The sequence below is a fragment of the Pongo pygmaeus genome, chromosome 23 (assembly GCF_028885625.2).
Source record: "Pongo pygmaeus isolate AG05252 chromosome 23, NHGRI_mPonPyg2-v2.0_pri, whole genome shotgun sequence".
NCBI classification, from domain to species: domain Eukaryota; kingdom Metazoa; phylum Chordata; class Mammalia; order Primates; family Hominidae; genus Pongo; species Pongo pygmaeus.
This window is the reverse complement of record NC_085931.1, coordinates 54,574,611-54,592,679: the sequence shown is the minus strand read 5'-3', so window position 1 is coordinate 54,592,679 and position 18,069 is coordinate 54,574,611. Positions and strand designations below refer to the sequence as shown.

General features: G+C 46.1%; 1 protein-coding gene across 4 annotated transcripts in view; it reads left to right on the top strand.

The window, feature by feature from the left end:
- Nucleotides 1-18,069, top strand: part of EFCAB6 (EF-hand calcium binding domain 6) — a 300,279-nt gene that overhangs the window by 188,580 nt on the left and 93,630 nt on the right. For all 4 annotated transcript variants that reach the window (XM_063663109.1, XM_054470030.2, XM_054470029.2 and 1 more), the window contains 3 exons: nucleotides 1,265-1,398; nucleotides 6,845-7,077; nucleotides 17,660-17,756. In XM_063663109.1, coding sequence (XP_063519179.1) covers nucleotides 1,265-1,398; nucleotides 6,845-7,077; nucleotides 17,660-17,756 — 464 coding nt within the window. The remainder of the gene's footprint in view (nucleotides 1-1,264; nucleotides 1,399-6,844; nucleotides 7,078-17,659; nucleotides 17,757-18,069) is intronic.

The following is an 18,069-nucleotide window of genomic DNA, read 5'->3' as shown; positions in this document are numbered from 1 at the left end:
GTGCAGTGGCATGATCTCAGCTCACTGCAACCTCGGCCTCCTGGGTTCAAGTGATTCTCCTGCCTCAGCCTCCCAAGTAGCTGGGGCTACAGGCATGCACCACCACACCCAGCTAATTTTTGTATTTTTAGTAGAGATGGGGTTTCACCATGTTGGCCAGGATGGCCTCGATCTCTTGATCTTGTGATCCGCCCACCTTGGCCTCCCAAAGTGCTGGGATTACAGGCGTGAGCCAACGCGCCTGGCCGACATGGAGTTTTTAAGGAGAGGTTACACTTCCTTCCTTAATTTTAGGGGAGCGAGAGGGCATGGGCAGTAGGGAACCAACTGGGTCTTAGTATCAGACAGCCTGGATTCAGCTGTGCTGTCCACGAGCTCCACCTCCCAGGTGAGCCGGGGACCCCTGAGCCTCACCGCCCCCTAGGTAAAGTGCTTGGGATGATAGGTTTTCTTGTGTGTAAACAAACACGAAGACCTTCTCCTGAGCGTTGCTGGAAGGACCAAAAAATAGATGAAGGCCTCAGCATCTTACTTAAAAGATACACAGTCAGGAAATAGCCACTGAACTAATGGATGTTGAATGAATTCTATATTCTTGTCTTTAGGACATGATTCCAGGAAACAAAAAAGAGGCAGGAATTCTCATTCTCCTCCTCTGGGAATTGGGAGATGAACAAGAGACACAGGACAAGTAAACAGGGTGCCAAGTGCGGTCTGTGAGGGTGAAAGGAGGCCCCACAGTCTGCAGCATGGTTCCTCCTGGAAGAGGAGGAAAGTGTCTGAGAAATCAAAGGAAAAGAAACTAGATAGTAAGAAAGTCAATGCTGTGTTCAACTCACAGGAGGGTACCGTATGGGGTTTTAACAGGATTCGGGACAGGCAGAGATATAATGTTGATGTAGAAATGAAGCCGGTGGGCCGGGCATGGTGAGTCACACCTATAATCCCAGCACTTTGGGAGGCTGAGGCGGGCGGATCACCTGAGATCAGGAGTTCGAGACCAGCCTGGCCAACATGATGAAACCCCATCTGTACTAAAAGTACAAAAATTAGCCAGGCGTGATGGCGGACGCCTATAATCCCAGCTACTCAGGAGGCTGAGGCAGGAGAATCGCTTGAACCCAGGAGGCGGAGGTTGCAGTGAGCAGAGATTATACCACTGCGCTCCAGCCTGGGCAACAAGAGCGAGACTCCGTCTCAAAAAAAAGAAGGGAATGAAGCTGATGGGCACTAATGGAAACCCTGATCTTTGTAATTGTTCCAGATCCTCCAATGAGAGGGCTGGAAACCACTCCGCCACAGCCTCCAACTCCTTCAAAAAGTTATGTGAACAGCCACTTAATCACCGCAGAAGAATGCCTGAAGCTTTTCCCCAGGAGGCTGAAGGAGTCATTCCGGGTAAACCGTGACTGTCTGGCTCTGGGCTTCTCTAGGCCTCCCCTGCTCCCAACCACGCAGCCCAAGTGGGTGTGAGTCCTGGTGTAGGTCATGTCCCGGTCAGCCGGAGGGACACAGAGCATTTCCCTCTGCAGACCCAGCATTGGTCAGAGAGAGGCGTGTGGGGAGGATGGGGCTTCCTCCCTCCCTGAGGGACCCCGGTGGACACTTTGCTGGCAGAAGGGTAAGGAGACCCTTTTCACAAGAGGTGGGTGTTGGTGGAGAAGAAGCATGACAACACACGGTACAGCGACTTTGAAACCCATTCATCCATTCCCTCATCCATTCACCCACCAAACAAGTGTTATACACTTACTATGTGCTAGAATCTGTGCTAAATGCTGGGGATGAAAGCTACCAGCCCCACCCCAGGGAGCTCAGTCTAATCCCAGACACAGATGGTAAACAGACAAGTCATATTCATAGTAATTGGCTGTTGTCGAAGGAACTGGAGCATCCTCTGGAGGCACAAGGAAAAGATCCCTTTAAGGAGGACTCCCTGGAGGAGGTGGCCCCCACACTGAATCGTAAGGCCTAAGCATGGGCTGGCCAGGAAAGGAGGGAGCAAGCCATAGATGAGGCAGCCTGAGCCAGGCCAGGACAGACAAGGCATGGGCTCTGGGGAAAAGCATGTGGCTTGTCGTGGTGGAGGTGTGCATGGCACGTGCAAGTTGTAACAGACAAAACAGAAGTAGACGGCAGCCATTCAAACATAGAGGCCGGTACAAGATGATCTGAGCTCTTTTTGTGATGAGAAGTAAAAGAGGGTGAATAAAGCTAGGGAGATCAATTCAATAAGGCGAATCCCGAGACAGGGCCGAGGGTATCAGGGAGTTAGACTGCGTCCTCACCCCGTGGGTGGAGGGAACACATCCAGAGGCAGAATGGAGATGGGTGAAGTCCAGAAGGGAAGGGGCGGGCAAGAGACTGGGTATCAGAGCAGCCTGGGGGGCTGTGGGGAGGGCAACACCCCATTTCCTGTGCTCTGAAGCATCCTCCCCAGACTGATCACCCCTGGAGATTCATTTTGGTTACCAGGCTCCCGTTTCAACATGCCTGTGCATTTACGACGGCAGTCCAGCTTAGACTTTCTAGCAGGGCTCAGATTTTGAACATTCTGTCCAGTTTTCAGAATGTGCATCCTAATTTTTGGTTTGAAAAAATATGATCGCCATATGCATACACGGAGAAGGATTGGTCCTATGATCTCATCCAGGCTAAGTGGCTGGCCAAGAGGAGCACTCTGGGAACCACTGGCCTGTGGGCTCCAGCGTGGAGGAGGCAGGGGTCATTTAAGTGGGGAGTGCCTGGTCCTCCAAAGGAGAGCCGGGCTGGGTGGGAGGCAGCGGCCGCTGCAGGGAGAGAGAGCAGAACGGAGGCAAAGGCTCCAGGAGCAGACTCCCTTCTGTGCTGGTTGGCAGGGCCTCCGTGGGCACCCTAACTGCAGAGGCCTGGCAGCTGCCTCACTGCACCTTGCCCATTGCAATGCAGGCCCCTCCCTGTTCCCTCTCTCAGGCTCTCTCCTCTCTCCCTCACACACTCCTCAAGTCTCCCCGTGGGGGCCGTGGGAAGCCCAGCTCCACGCCACATCGTTGCTTTCCTATCTTTACGATCAGTGAAGCTTGGCTACAGCCAACATATATCCTGTGTTTTCCAAAGAGATCTTTATTTTAAATAATTAAATAATGAATTCATTCAACAGACCGTCACCAACACCCACTCTATCCCGCCAGAGAATTTATCAACTAGTGGGTGAAACAGAGGAGTGAACCCCTAATTGCCAGTTTTTGTGTGAGACAGGCTGGATGCGGGTTATGTCCAGGGCTCGTGAGGACTTGGCTTGTGTCCTTGCAGGTATACGCAAAGTGGAAAAAGCACGGGTCTCAATTTTTTAATGGGATGGTACAGTCGCTTTCTTTGAATTTTTTTGGTAGAGACAAAGTCTTGCCACGTTGCCCAGGCTGGTCTCAGACTCCTGGGCTCAAGCGATCCTCCCACCTCAGCCTCCCAAAGTGCTGGGATTACAGGCATGAGCCACTGTCCCTGGCCTCATATATCTTTTAGAAACAAATAGGATTAACCTGTCACCCCACAAATAGGGTCACAGTACACTCAGATCTCTGCAACTTCACTTTCCAATTCATCCTGGACTTCACAATTCGTCTTGGACTCCTGGCCCTCGCAGGATGGTCTCATCCACGTGCATCTCTGACCGGAGTGCCCACTGTGCTCTCAGGATACATCCTGCTCCCGCCTGGCCGGCCCACAAGACCCTTCACCCCCTCACCCTTTCCTGCCTCTGAGCCTTTGCACATTCTGTTCCTTTACTTGGATGGCACCTCCCCTTTGACCAGTGAACTCCTCCCCAAGCTTCTGTCCTTCTCAAGCCCTTCACATCAGCTGAGAGATCGGCCACTGCACATTCCCCTCTCTCCTCACGTCCCTCACAGCACACAGCCCACAGGGTGCTGCAGTTAGATTCACCAGTGAGCCCCAAGCCATTTCTACATCATTCACCACAGTAACCCAAGGGGCTGCCTCTGCCACACTGCACATGACCGATTTGTATTTGCTGACTGAGCATACCACACCTGATGCCAGGCAGTGAACTGGAGGGCCACACACAGGGCCTTGTGTATTCTGATACCTGCAACCACCGTGTCAAGTAGGTTTAATGTTCCCCTGTTATGCTGGAGACCTTGAGGGTCAGAGACAGGGAAAAAGTGACACAAAGCCACACCTCTAGTACATGGCACCATCAGGAACTGAAATAACACCGGCTCAATTCCAGAGCCTCTCTACTACGCACTAACATTGGGGAAGCTGAAGACTGAGATTTGAGGAATGATTAGTTTATAAACTTGTGAAGATTAGCCATGTATGATCTCATAGCATCTAGCTTGTCCCTCGAGTCCAGAATCCAGGCTGGCCCCACCTGGCCCTCATACCTCTGTCCCTGCAGTAATCACGCTGGATTGCCGTGATTTGTTTCCTGTCTTGCTTCCCTAGTAGACAGTGAGGACCTGGGTGTCAGGGGCCGCATTGCAGTTATGGTGTCTGTGTACCCAGCAGAGTGCTCGGTGCTTAGGAAATGCTGCTCCTTCATGTCCAGCAGCCCCATCTCACAGATGTTATGGTGAGCATGGCTCGGAGAGCTGGGGCTGCAACAGGGAGCAGATCAGAGCCCGGACTCGTGCTTATGTTCTGGGGGGAAGTGCAGTGGACACAGAAACCTCTACTAGGTCAGGTGGTGACATGTGCCAAAGAGAAAAGTAGAGGATCGTGGGAGGCCACAGGCCTGTCAGGGCTGATGCCGTTGTACAGAGGAGTCAGGAAGTGCCTCTCTGGAGAGGGGACACTCAGAGTCATGAAGGAGCCAGAGCGAGCCCTGCGGACACTGGAGAGGGCTCCTTGAGACGCCCTGAAGCAGGCTCGGCCTGTTCAGAGAACAGTGAGGGGACGGGTGGGATGGGGCTGTAGACGGGCTTGTGGGCCACGGCCAGGCCTTGGCCTTGGACTCTGAGTGAGATGGAGAGTCAAGGGGGTTGAGCAGAGGCGCCTCCTGCGTGACGTCAGCTGTAAGGGATCGCTCGGGAGCGATTGCACACAGCAGAGGCCACGGAGCCGACGATGGCAGCTGGGAGCCATCACGAGGTTCCTGCAGGACTCCAGCGACCTTGGGTGGGGGCTGAGGTGGTGGGCCTGGGAGAGGGGGTCCAGTGCTAATGCACTCTGAAGGGAGAGCCAGCGGGATGTGTGGGCAGACTGGACGTGGGTGTGAGAGGAAGCAAGGGCTCAGAAGGGCTCCCAGGTTTGTGTCTGAGCAACCAGGAGGAAAGAGCTCCACTTACTGAGACGGGAAGACTTAGGAGGAGCAGGGTGGGGACAGGGGGTGGAGGTCAGGAGTTTGATTTGGGCCATGTTCAGTTTGGCATCCCAGAGAAAATGTCCCCAAACCACTGGAGATGTGAGGCTGTGGGTTGGGGGGCTTGGGGCTGGCAGTGTAGAGGGAATCATAAAGAAACAGATGGGCCTGTGCCCCGGGAGGCCCCCTCGGGCAGAGTTAGACATCAGCCTCACTGCCACACTGTATTGTCTCCCAGAGGCAGGGGCGGCATCTTTTAAATTGATTTCCACAGTATTTAGTGTGGCGATTGCACATATTAGGTGCTGAATAATTTTTGGTGAATGAAGGTATGAGTGAATACAGAGAGAGCTTTCCACAAAATCCCCACACATTTGCATGAGACACTTGGGTCACATCAGGTCTTGCTTGATATCCTAAGTAACCTCCGTGGGAGGAGCCTGTAACAAGAGGGGACAAGAGCAATGCCGCCAGAGCAGCCAGGTAACTCCCAGATGAGGGACTGCGTCAGGTGCCGATGGAACGAGGTGGGTTGGGGCCACATCAGTTTTTCAGGCCTGAGACCCAGGAAGCAGGTGCATGCAGGAAACAGGCATTGGCCCCGGGCAGAGCCTTGCACTTGCTATATGATCTTAGGCAAATGGCAAGCGCAACAAACAGCATTTTAGAGTGCCAAGAAAGCCAGGCTCATTCTAAGCACTTTGCATCATTAGCAAATTCACTCCTCACAAACAAGCCAAGGAAGCAGGGACTGTCATAGTCCCCATTTTACAGACGAGAAAACAGAAGCACCACAAGGTTAACTATCTCACCTATGGTGGCATTGCTAGTAAGTGGCAGAGCTGGGGTTTTCACCTGAGCCACCTGCCTGCAGAGTGCACGCTCCATCACACATCAGGGTCTCTAGTCATGGGTTCCCAGGGAACCCTGAGCCTCTGTTTCCTCATCTGCAAAATAGGAATCGCTGTGCCCTCCAACCAGCGTGGTGGGCTGAGCGGAAGTCCTTCAGATGTGGCAGGCTTGTGGATCCCAGACACAGCTGATCTCTATCACAGTCATCGAAACAGAGGCCTGGCCTTCGGGTGGCTCCTTGGCGTGAGATTCAGTGCAGTATTTGTTTGCCGGTAGACAGAAGCAGCCAAACGTTATGAAAGTGATATAAAAAGTTGTGAGCAGGATGTTCATACACACCAGAAACCTCCAGCACTTTCTCCTTCCCTTCCTTCCTGGACTAGAAGTATAAGCTCCACAAACTGAGAGTGTGGAAGGAAAAGGAAAGCGGCCTGTTCCTTTCCCCGAACTCTTTGCATTCAAAGAAGATCGTTTATATCCCCTGGGTAGCTGGAGAGCTTTATAATTCCTTGGGAAAAGCAAAGCATGGTGAGGATATTCCTGGAACAGCCGAGTCTCTAAAAGCAATAGTTGGGGCCCAGCCAAGCTGCCCCTCCTCACGTGGAGATGAGGCTGTACACATGGGGGTAGGCATGTGTTGCCGTCCGGGGCTCACGGGGAAGGCCTTTGACATGTGTGTTTTGTTTTTAGGACCCCTACTCTGCCTTCTTTAAAACAGATGTTGACAGGGATGGCATAATCAACATGCACGACCTTCACAGACTGCTCCTGCACCTACTGCTTAATCTCAAAGACGACGAGTTTGAGCGCTTCCTTGGCCTTCTTGGCTTGAGACTTAGTGTCACTTTAAATTTTCGGGAATTTCAAAATTTGTGTGAGAAGAGACCATGGAGAACAGATGAAGCGCCTCAAAGACTCATTAGGTAAGAAGGCAGCACGGTTCTGTGTCTCTAATATATGCCGGCCCGTGCCACTGTGATGTCCGGCATTTCCACGGCGTCTGCAAAGGGATACAAATAATGGAGTGATTATTTTTTTCTTTTTCTTGGTTCAGAAAAAGTTGTACAAGGAATATGCATTCAGTGTAGAACAACCAGAAAATACGGCCCTGGTCTTACCACCTGTGAGCATCATTTTTATATTTTGCTGGGTATCACTTCAGTCTTTTTTCATATGCATATACTTACATATGTGTGTGTGACACACATATATAAATATATACATATATATGTGTGTGTCTTTTTTATATGCATATACTTACATATATACTCATATGTATATGAAAATATATATATACACACATACATATATATATATACACACATACATACATATACTTATTTTTCTATGTATTAATCTGGGTTCAAAAATATATGCTTTTTGCTCAGTCTTTTAAAATTGAAGCTTGGGAGACCTGTGAGCACAGCCTGTCCTCTGTCCAAGGCTGGGCCCAATCTCTGCAGGGGCAGGCGGAGGGCTGTGCACCAACTCTGTGCAGATAAATCTTTGTCAAGTGAACACAGTAACCTTCTTCTTCGGGAACTGATGCCTCCTACCTCCTCTTCACCTCCAGATGTTAATCTAGGTGATGGGTGTGAATTTGGGGAATGCAGACCATCTTGTAGTAATTGACGGGCACTGAGAAGCTATCTACGGGCACTGAGAAGCTATCTGTGCCAACTGCCTCAGGAGACGAAAGAACCTCCTCCAGCCCCTCCCTGGGCAGTGCTGCCCCCTAGGCCCCTGCCCAGCCCATATGGCCTCACCCTTAGCCAGGAGAATCTCGGTGTCCAGCTGAGCTCCAGCTCAGTGCTGTTCCCTTGGCCTTCTCCCAGGGAGCACGTACACTCTTTGAAGGCACAATGGGGCTACCATCCAACCCCATCCAACAGTGGCAGCAGGGGATCACCCGTCCCCATCGGCTCCCTGCTGAGATCTGCCGAGAGCCAACATGCATGAATGAAGTAGCAAGTCAGCTCCTCCTTGACCAATTATTATTACATGAGTAATTCTGAAATGCTGTGTGCTATGCTAGTACCAAGGTGTGTCTTCTGATGTGATGATACAGCATCATAGTGACACTCACTTTGCTGTTTTGCCCTTGAGGCACTCACAGTCCCCAGGGGTTCTAGACAGGTATCACATCTACCTAGACAAGGGCAGCTCCCTAAGACTGGAGCCCCTGGAAGCCACAGCCACTGTGCCAGACTGTTGTGACACTTGGCTAGGCTGCAGAAGGCCCTCTGATCTTGCACGCTGATTTTTCCCCCTGAATTCGTAGGTTTTATTTTGTCTACACTAAAAAAAAATAAAAAAAATTGAAAAGCAAGCAAGAAAAAATCATGATAGCAAAATGATCATCCAACACGTAAGTTGGACACCTGCTTCCAACGGCTCAGGTTCTCAGGAGCTTTAATATGAGACTTGATTGCCTAACATTAAAACAAACAAACAAAATTCTTCCCAAAAAATTCTCTGGAGAAAGTTCATTTTCCATTCTCTCCAGAACGAACATGGAAAATTTCAACTGCAAAGTGCAGTTTTCCCATTCAGATGACTCAACCTTATTATTTGTATGTATACACTCACTCATCAAATATTTACTAAGGGCCTACTATATGCTAGACATTGTCCCAGGACTAGATGGTACAACAATGAATAAGACCCAGATGCTCCTTTTGAGGGGCTCAGGGTCGAGTATGAGACAGGTACGAAATAGAAGATGACCCAAGTGCCACAGGAACAGAGGGAGGCGCCCGTGAGTTGCTCAGGAAAAGGAGGGACATTTGAGCTGGATCTTGAAGTTTGAGTAAGAGTTTGCCAGGTGCAGGCTAGAGGAAAGGTCATTCCAGGCCAGGGAAGAGCATTTGTGGGATCACAGAGGCAGGCGGGAGTGTTAAGCACTTTTGGGAAATGGGGAGAGAATGCATGTGTGGGATCCACCTGCATGGTGGGCCTGGTTGGGGAGGAGGCCAGGAGGGCAGAAGGGCAGGCTGTGAAGGACGTCACCTTCTATCAGTAGGCAGAGGAGTAGGCCGTATGCTATGGAGTGAGGGAGTTACACTGTGCTTTAGAAAGATCCTTCTGTACCCTAGAGTGGAGGATGGACACAAAGGAAGAGAGGCTGCAGCTCAGTGAGCACTGGCTTGGTCCGGTCCCCGGGGTCTGGTGGACCCAAACCAAAGCACTGCTTCAGAAAGCTAAGCCCACCCTGGCCACGCCCTGTGTTGTGTTTCCTGAAGACATGTCCTTTAATACCCCAGCAGCCCTGAAAGGAGGCATTCCCAGCTGGCTTCACAGATGAAGGAGTGGGGCTCAGAGAACAGTTAGTGACATGTCCATAAGGACACAGATAATGAGCAGTGGGGCAGGGATTTGAGCCCAGGAGTCTGTTGGGAGGGGCCACCTCCTCTGCCTGGAGAGCCTGCCCTGTTCCACCTCCACCACCAAGCAGACCTGGATACCACCCCTTTCTTTTTCTTTCTTTCTTTCTTTTTTTTTTTTTTTTTGAGAAGGAGTCTTGCTCTGTCGCCCAGGCTGGAGTGCAGTGGCGGAATCTCGGCTCACTGCAAGCTCCGCCTCCCGGGTTCATGCCATTCTCCTGCCTCAGCCTCCCAAGTAGCTGGGACTATAGGCGCCCACCACAATGTCCGGCTAATTTTTTTTTGTATTTTTAGTAGAGACGGGGTTTCACCGTGTTAGCCAGGATGGTCTCAATCTCCTGACCTTGTGATCCGCCCACCTTGGCCTCCCGAAGTGCTGGGATTACAGGCGTGAGCCACCGCGCCTGGCCGGATACCACCCCTTTCTAAAAGCCTTCCTGCCCTCTTGGTTGGGCCCCTCTGCACTCTGGGTCTTCACTTTCCACCTGCATCATAAAAACACAATACTTTGGAAAATGCTAAGAGTTCATAACTTTGCTGAAAAGAGGACACTATCTTGTTTGCTTCATAACTGCCAAACATTTTCATTTTAAGATATATAAATACCAAGTAGAATGATTGGTCCAATGACTTATTCCTTTTTTTTCTACTTCTTCGATTCCCTTCCAGTCCTTGTTTAAAACACACTTGCCTTGACCATTTATCCACTTACAGCCTGCATGGAGTACATTTTAATGCACAAACATCTTAAAAGATGAAAGAATATTCTCGTGTGTCCTTTTAGCAAAATTAGATAGTCCATCACCAAATACCGCATGATCAGATCCTTCCTGTTGGATGACTAACTGAATGAAAATACCAAATTTCCTTTTTTATCCTTAGAAATATATCATTCAGTCATCAAGCTCTTCGGCTGCTACGATCAATGTCACCATCATCTTTGGAATCTAGAGTGCTGTTCTGTCTCTCTGGCTTCCTCTTCTGAATCATCTCATTATTGTGAAATCTCTTCCTTTCTCACATTTTCTTCCCTTAGCCGTTTGGGCATAAAGAACGAATTCTGAATTTCCAGCTGCATTCAGTGAAATCTAACACAACACCCCGAGCATGGTGTCATTGTCTTCTTTTTACATTCTTGAGAAATACTGTAGAACTTTGGGCATTGCAGCAAGAACACTGAAGGGTGATGTCCTAGTGGTGTTTCATTTCAACATTATCTCATCCTGCCAGGTGATTCTATCATTTTGGTTTTGTTGTTATCTCTCTCTCTCTCTCTCTCTCTCTCTCTCTTTTAGCAAAGTTAGGAACAGTTGAAGAGTAATAATGAAATATTATTTAGGATAATATATTATTTAGGTTAGATATAGTAAGATTAAAATCAACATCACTAAGACCACATAACAAATGGATCCAGATAATAATTGCAAAGTAGAATGAGTTTGTTTGTTTTTGTTTGCTTGTTTGTTTTGAGATGGAGTTTCGCTCTTGTCACCCAGGCTGGAGTGCAATGAGCCATCTCAGCTCACTGCAACCTCCGCCTCCCAGGTTCAAGTGATTCTCCTGCCTTAGACTCCCAAGTAACTGGAACTACAGCTGCGTGCCACCACGCCCAGCTAATTTTTTGTATTTTTAGTAGAGACGAGGTTTCACCATGTTGGCCAGTCTGTTATCGAACTCCTGACCTCAGGTGGTCCACCCACCTTGGCCTCCCAAAGTGCTGGGATTACAGACGTGAGCCACTGCATGCCAGAATGAGTTTTATTTTATAAAGAAAATAAGTGATTTATTTTGTAAGACATCTAAGCATAATAAAAGTCATGAATACCAGCCCTGATTTTGGTATCATGGCACTGCTAGCTTCATAAAATGAACTGGCAGTATTCCTTTCTATTCTATTTTCTGGATTGTATAGAATGGTTATTCTTTCTTAGATATTTGATTGAATTAACCAGTGAAATCATCAAGTCCTGGAATGTCGTTTGTTGGAAGGTTTGTAACTGTAAATCCAGTTAATTTAATAGTTATTGGATTATTCAGAGTTTCTATTTTGTCTCAAGTGAGTTTTGCTAATTTGCATCTTTCAAGATGTTGGTCATCAAGGTTGTCAAATTCATGGAATTAATATGGTTCATGGTGTTCTTTTAATTTTTTTAAAGTATCTGTGAAGTATTTAGTGAGATTCCTTATTTCATTTATGACTTTCATAGTTGATCTCTTTTCTCCTTTCTTCTTCATCAACTCAGCTAAGGCTTCTCACTTTCACAGATCTTTTAAAAGAACTAGCTTTTGTTTTTATTGATTTTTCTCTATTTTTCTGATTTCAATTTTATTGATTTTTGGTCTTTATTATTTCCTTCTTTCTGCTTGTTTTGGATTCAGTTTATCTTTTATATTTCTTAAATTGGAAACTCATAGTTTTTGTTTGAGTCATTTTTTCTCTCATATAAGCCATTAATGTAATGTATTTCCCTGTAGGCACTGATTTAGCTGCATTTCACAAATTTGGATATGTTGTAGTTTTAATTTTTATTCATTTCAAATTATTTTCTAATTTCCCTTAAGACTTCCTCTTGGATCCATGGATTATTTAAAAGTGTGTTGTTTAATTTCAAAATATTTGCATAGTGTTCAGGCCAGGTGCAGTGGCTCATGCCTGTAATCCCAGCACTTTGGGAGGCTGAGGTGGGCAGATCACTTGAGATCAGGAGTTCAAGACCAGCCTAGTCAGCATGGCAAAACCTCATCTCTACTAAAGATACAATAAATAAATAATAAACAAATAAGCCAGGTGTGGTGGTGGGTGCCTATAATTTCAGCTACTCAGGAGGCTGAGACAGGAGAATTGTTTGAACCTGGGAGGTGGATGTTGCAGTGAGCTGAGATCGCACCACTGCACTCCAGCCTGGGTGACAGAGTGAGACTCTGTCTCCAAAAAAAAAAAAAAAAATTGCATAGTGTTTAAATATTGTTCTGTTATTGATTCTAGTTTAATTCTGTTGTGGTCAGAGAACATATCTTGTGTGATGTTAATTCTTTTCAATTAGTTAAGGTTTGTTTTATGACCCTGGATATGGTCTGTGTTGGTAAATATTCTGTGTATACTTGAAAAGAATGTGTATTCTGGTGCTGTTGGGTGGAGTGTTCTGTAAATGTCAGATCAAGTTGGTTATTAATGTTGTTCAGGTCTTCTATATTCTTGATTATTTTCTGTCTCCTTATTCTATCAGTTACTAAGAGAGGAGTGTTAAAGTCTCCAGCAATAGTTTTGAATTTGTCTATTTCTTTTTCTAATACTACTAATTTATGCTTCATGTATTTGAAACTCTGAGAAAAAAGTTGTGTATTATAATTTCCTAGATATTTACCATTTCTGTTGCTATTCCTCTCTTTCTGAAGTTCTAAGTTTCTCTCAGCTATCATTCTTCTTCCCCTGAAGAACTTCCTATAGGACATCTTTTAGAGCAGGTCTGTTGGAGACAAATTGTCTTAGTTTTCTTCAATTATAATATCTTTATTTATTCTTTATTCTTGAAAGATATTTTTGCTGGATATAGAGTTTGGGGTTGACATTCCTTTTGTTCCAGCACTTTAAAAATGTTGTTCCATGGTCTTCTGGCCTCCATAATCTGTGGCAAGAAGTATGCAAGTATTCCGTTTTCTCATATTTAATATGCCATTTTTCCCAGGCTTCTTTTCTTTTCTTTTGTTTTTTCTTTTCTTTTCTTTTTTTAACTAGGTCTCTCACTCTGTCACCCAGACTGGAGCGTAGCGGTGCGATCACAGCTCACTGCAACCTTGACCTCCCAGGTCCAAGTGATCCACCTCAGCCTCCCAAGTAGCTGCAATCACAGGTGAGCACCATCATGCCTAAATTTTGTATTTTTTCTAGAGACAGGGTCTTGCCATGTTGCCCATGCTGGTCTCGAACTCCTGAGTTCAAGCGATCCTCCCATCTCAGCCTCCCAAAGTGCTTGGATCACAGGCATGAGCCACTGCACCAGACCATTCAGGCTATTTTAGAGATTTTTTTTTTTTGATCTTTAGTTTTTCAGACAATTGATTATAATTTATGATTTGACTTGTTTGACCAGGGTTTTTTGGTGGTTTTGTTTGTTTGTTTTGTTTTGTTTTTGTTTATCCATTTTTGGATTTACTGAGCTTCTTAAATCTGTAAATGTATGTTTTATGCCAAATTTGTGGCATTTTCAGCTATTATTTTTAAAAATACTTTTTCTATACCCATCTTTTTCTTCTCCTTTTGGTACCTCAATGACATGAAGCTTAGACCTTTTGGTTTTGTATCACAGGTTTTGTATCTCTGAGACTGTTATTTTTATTTTCTCTTTTGTTCAGTTTGAGAGATTTCTGTTCATGAGTTTTCAACTTTGCTGACTCCTCTGTCATTCTGTTTTGCCGCTGAGCCAATCCAGTAAACATCATTTCAGTTACTGTATTTTGGTTATTTCCTTTTTCCTTCTTCTTTCTTTCAAGTATGTTTGTTCTTCATGAATATAATAGCTGCTTTACAATCTGATAATTTCAACATCTAGTTAATCTTGGGGTTGGTGTCTGTTGTCTTTTACATTGAGCATTATTGAGATTTTTCTGGTATTTTATATCACTTTGGACTGTATCCTAGATATTTTAAGTGTTTTATTATGACACTCTGATTCTGTTAAAATCCTCTGTAGTGTGTTGATTGTTTTTGGTCATTATTTTAGCAGGCAATCAGCCTAGTTAGTTTTAGACTGCAAGTCCTAACGTGCCTTCTGTGGTTTTAATGTCAACTTTGTTTTCAAAGTCATTGCAGCACTCCTTAGGGAAACCCACGTGTGCACCACCTAGAAGTCAGTCTTAACTACACAGTAATCATGTTCTCAAAGCTGGTTGCTATGCTGCTTGGGGTCAGTTCCACACCTTTACACATCAGAGATGAACCTGGAACTTCCTGCACAGATGTCCTTTCTTCTAGCTCTCTCTTCTCTATGATCTCCCCCACACTCTGTAGCCCCCAAGGGCTACTTTTCTGAGTCTTCTGGCTAGAAAATCTTAGGTTTTAGCCTATCTGTGCTGCTCTGCATGTCTCATGGTGAGGGCCACCTTCAGGGCCCCAGTGAGAAAAGAAAAAAAAAATAGAGAGAAAATTAACATGGATTTCCCAACATTCCTTGAATCACAGGGCCCTTTTTCCCATTTTTTTCTGGTTAGAGAAAATTTTAACGTTTTGGCCACTGCTATCGCTGGCACCATTACAAAAGTGTGTCTCAGAATTGGGCTGGGAGAGTAAACAGAGACAAAAACGGGAATTCCTGCCACTCTGTCCCGAAGAGGCCCTCCATCCTATCCTAGCTCTTTGGTCAGAAAGTCAGCCTTTCTTTTGGACCTTTTTCTGTTCACATCTGCTGCACAGTTCCAGAATTAGGACTGCTCTTGACTCTTAAGCTGGGAACATGGGAGGAAAGCCCCATGAAACTCATAACTTTGTCATTCTTCAAGCTTTGATTTCTCCTTCCATCAGCCTCCTATTATTTACCTCGGATAGTTGTGTTTTGTATTCTGTGTAGGATTTTGGGTTGTCATAAGAAGGAGAGAAATGGTGAAGTGTGCCTACTCCATATTAACTGGGACCGGAAGCACCTCTCAAGACCCTCGTACTGCCTGGAGTGTGTTCCCTGAGGTCTTCATGCAGCTGTCAAAGGGCCGCTCCCTGGTCTTCCAGACGAGGTTTCCCCTGCCCCATCATTCTTGGTCCCATGCAGTATCTGAAGTTATCTGAGTCACTTTTCTTTCTTTCTTTCCCTTTCTTTCTTTCTTTTCTTTCTTTCTCTCTCTCTTTCTTTCCTTCCTTCCTTCTTTCCTTCCATCCTTCCTTCCTTCCTTCTCTCTGTCTCTTTCTTTCTTTTTTTTTTTTGAGATTTTTTTTTTTTTTTTTTTTTTTGAGATGGAGTCTCACTCTGTCACCCAGGCTGGAGTACAGTGGCACAATCTCAGCTCACTGCAACCTCCGCCTCCCAGATTCTAGTGATTCTCCTGTCTCAGCCTCCCAAGTAGCTGGGATTATAGGCATGCACCACCACGCCCAGCTGATTTTTGTATTTTTAGTAGAGACGGGGTTTCACCATGTTGGCCAGGCTGGTCTCAAACTCCTGACCTCGTGATCTGCCCACCTCGGCCTCTCAAAGTGCTGGGATTACAGGCATGAGCCACTGTACCCGGCCGAGTCACTTGTTTTTCTTGTGTGTTTGTTCTAAGTTTCTCCATCACAGTGTAAGCTCCTTGGGAATGTGGACTCTGTTCACATTGCTAGTCATTGTGTCTGCAGGGCCTAGAGCAGTCACATGTATCTGTGACTATGTATCTGTGACTAACGAGCTGGCTGATAGGAAGGAAGGCTGGATCTGACTGATTGTCAAGATTTAACAAGCTGGGCAATAGGAGAGGAATTAAGTAACCACCAGAAAACCTCCTGATCTCTTAAGAGGGACAAGTATGTAAAATGAGGAAGGGGAAAATGGATGGAAAATCAGTAGGATTCATTGATTTGCTCATGGATAACTAAGGAAATAATCAAGCCTTATAGCCTAGAAAAAAAATCAGGGTGTGGAAAGCAGGGGGCATAGGGCTGTTTGGATATGTGTTTAGACCGTGAGATCAACTGGGATCTACTGACTTTGCTGAGATAGCACATGCCTCTCGGGGGCTCTCTGACAGCACTTTGGGGAGGTTCAGGTGAGTCCTCTGGTGCAGGTGGAATTTAGGAGGAGTCTAAAAGTGAAGGCAGGGAAATAGACATCATTAGGACTTACAGTTCTTTTAAGCAAAAATTGTAAAAATGCAATGTAATTCCATCAATTTTCCAAAGCTTGCATGGTCAAGTAGTGATAGGGGATTGGCTGGTTGAGCTTTGGATCCCTTTCCACCCTCGAAATTCCATGATTCTGCAGAGTCCGGTAGGCAGTTGGAGAAAGATGGCACAGAAAAGCAGGTGAGGTTGTAGTACCAGTGGTGCAGACTTATGGGCAAGCAGCATCAAGGCTGTAGTTGGGGACATCGGAAGAGATGACCTCTCAGAAGAGAGTGGAGAGAGACAGCACAGTCAAGGGCAGCGGGAGTCAGGTGGAGAAGGAAAATCACAGTGACTGCAGTTTACACGGGGCAGATGCCAGTGTGGGTGTGCACATGGACCTTACACATTTTCCTCCATTCCTAATTTGTTCTAGTGTGTGGAAAGATCTAGGGCATCCCAGCCCCTCCAGCCTCAGCCTTTATTGTGCTTTACTGTGGCCTAGCAGGGACCTGTGAGCACAGGGTCTTTTTTGAAGTGTCCATCCTGTGAGTAAATATGACAGAATTTTGATCATTTTTATTTATTTTTATTTTTGAGATGGAGTCTTGTGCTCTCTCCCAGGCCAGAGTGCAATGGCACGATCTCGGCTCACTACAACCTCCGCCTCCCAGGTTCAAGCAATGCTCCTGCCTCAGCCTCCTGAGTAGCTGGGATTACAGGCACGTTTCTGCCACATCCAGCTAATTTTTGTATTTTTAGTAGAGACGGGGTTTCACCATGTTGGCCAGCCTGATCTCGAAGTCCTGACCTCAAGTCATCCACCCACTTGGCCTCCCAAAGTGCTGGGATTACAGGCGTGAGCCACTGCACCCGGCCCTGTCTTTAAATCCTACAAGCCTCACCTTGGAAAATGAGCTGAGACTAAGAAGTTCCCCCAATGTTTCTCAACCATTTCCTGTAGTCTCCATTATCTCTCCAACTTGCAAATTCAGAAATAAAAGTCTTTAGCTGTTTTCCTCCCAAGACATTTAATGTTATATTGTGTTTTCCCCCCTCTGAGAATAAATGAGCCCTGTTTGTTTTGTGTGCTGAAAAGAAAAAAGTTGAATAGCATTTATCTGAAAATAAACAAGGACTTACAAAATTTAAGAAGACTTCCTTGACTTGCAGCTGGAGAAATAAGGCTGTATTTTAAGAATTAAGTTAGACCAGATGTGAAATAACAGACTTTAATGGTATCCTTGAAACAAACAGGGGGGATAGGGAAACCCCTTGGGAGATTAATGAGCCCATTAAATGTAAACACAGTTATTTATTATTTTTTTCTCTTTTAAGACCAAAACAGAAGGTCGCGGATTCAGAACTAGCTTGTGAACAGGCTCATCAGTATCTTGTTACCAAAGCAAAAAACAGATGGTCAGACTTGTCTAAGGTAAGAAAATGATTATTTCCTTAAGAGGAAAGAAATTCTATTTCAATGTTTCAAGATCACTGGGATGATGAAGCTGTTCAGATCCAGCTGCTAAGATGGGAAAACAACTCTGTATACCCAGTGTGAGGACTCCTGCTATTCTTAAAAGACTTTTTCAAACTAAATTCTCACATTCAAGGTCAAGTGAGGTTTAGAAAGATAAGGAATTGTTGGAGTTACATGGACCGAAATTCCTGGCATTACTTCAGGCTTGATATGAATTAAAAACTTATTCGGTTGGTGCAAAAGTCATCGCAGTTTTAGCCATTACTTT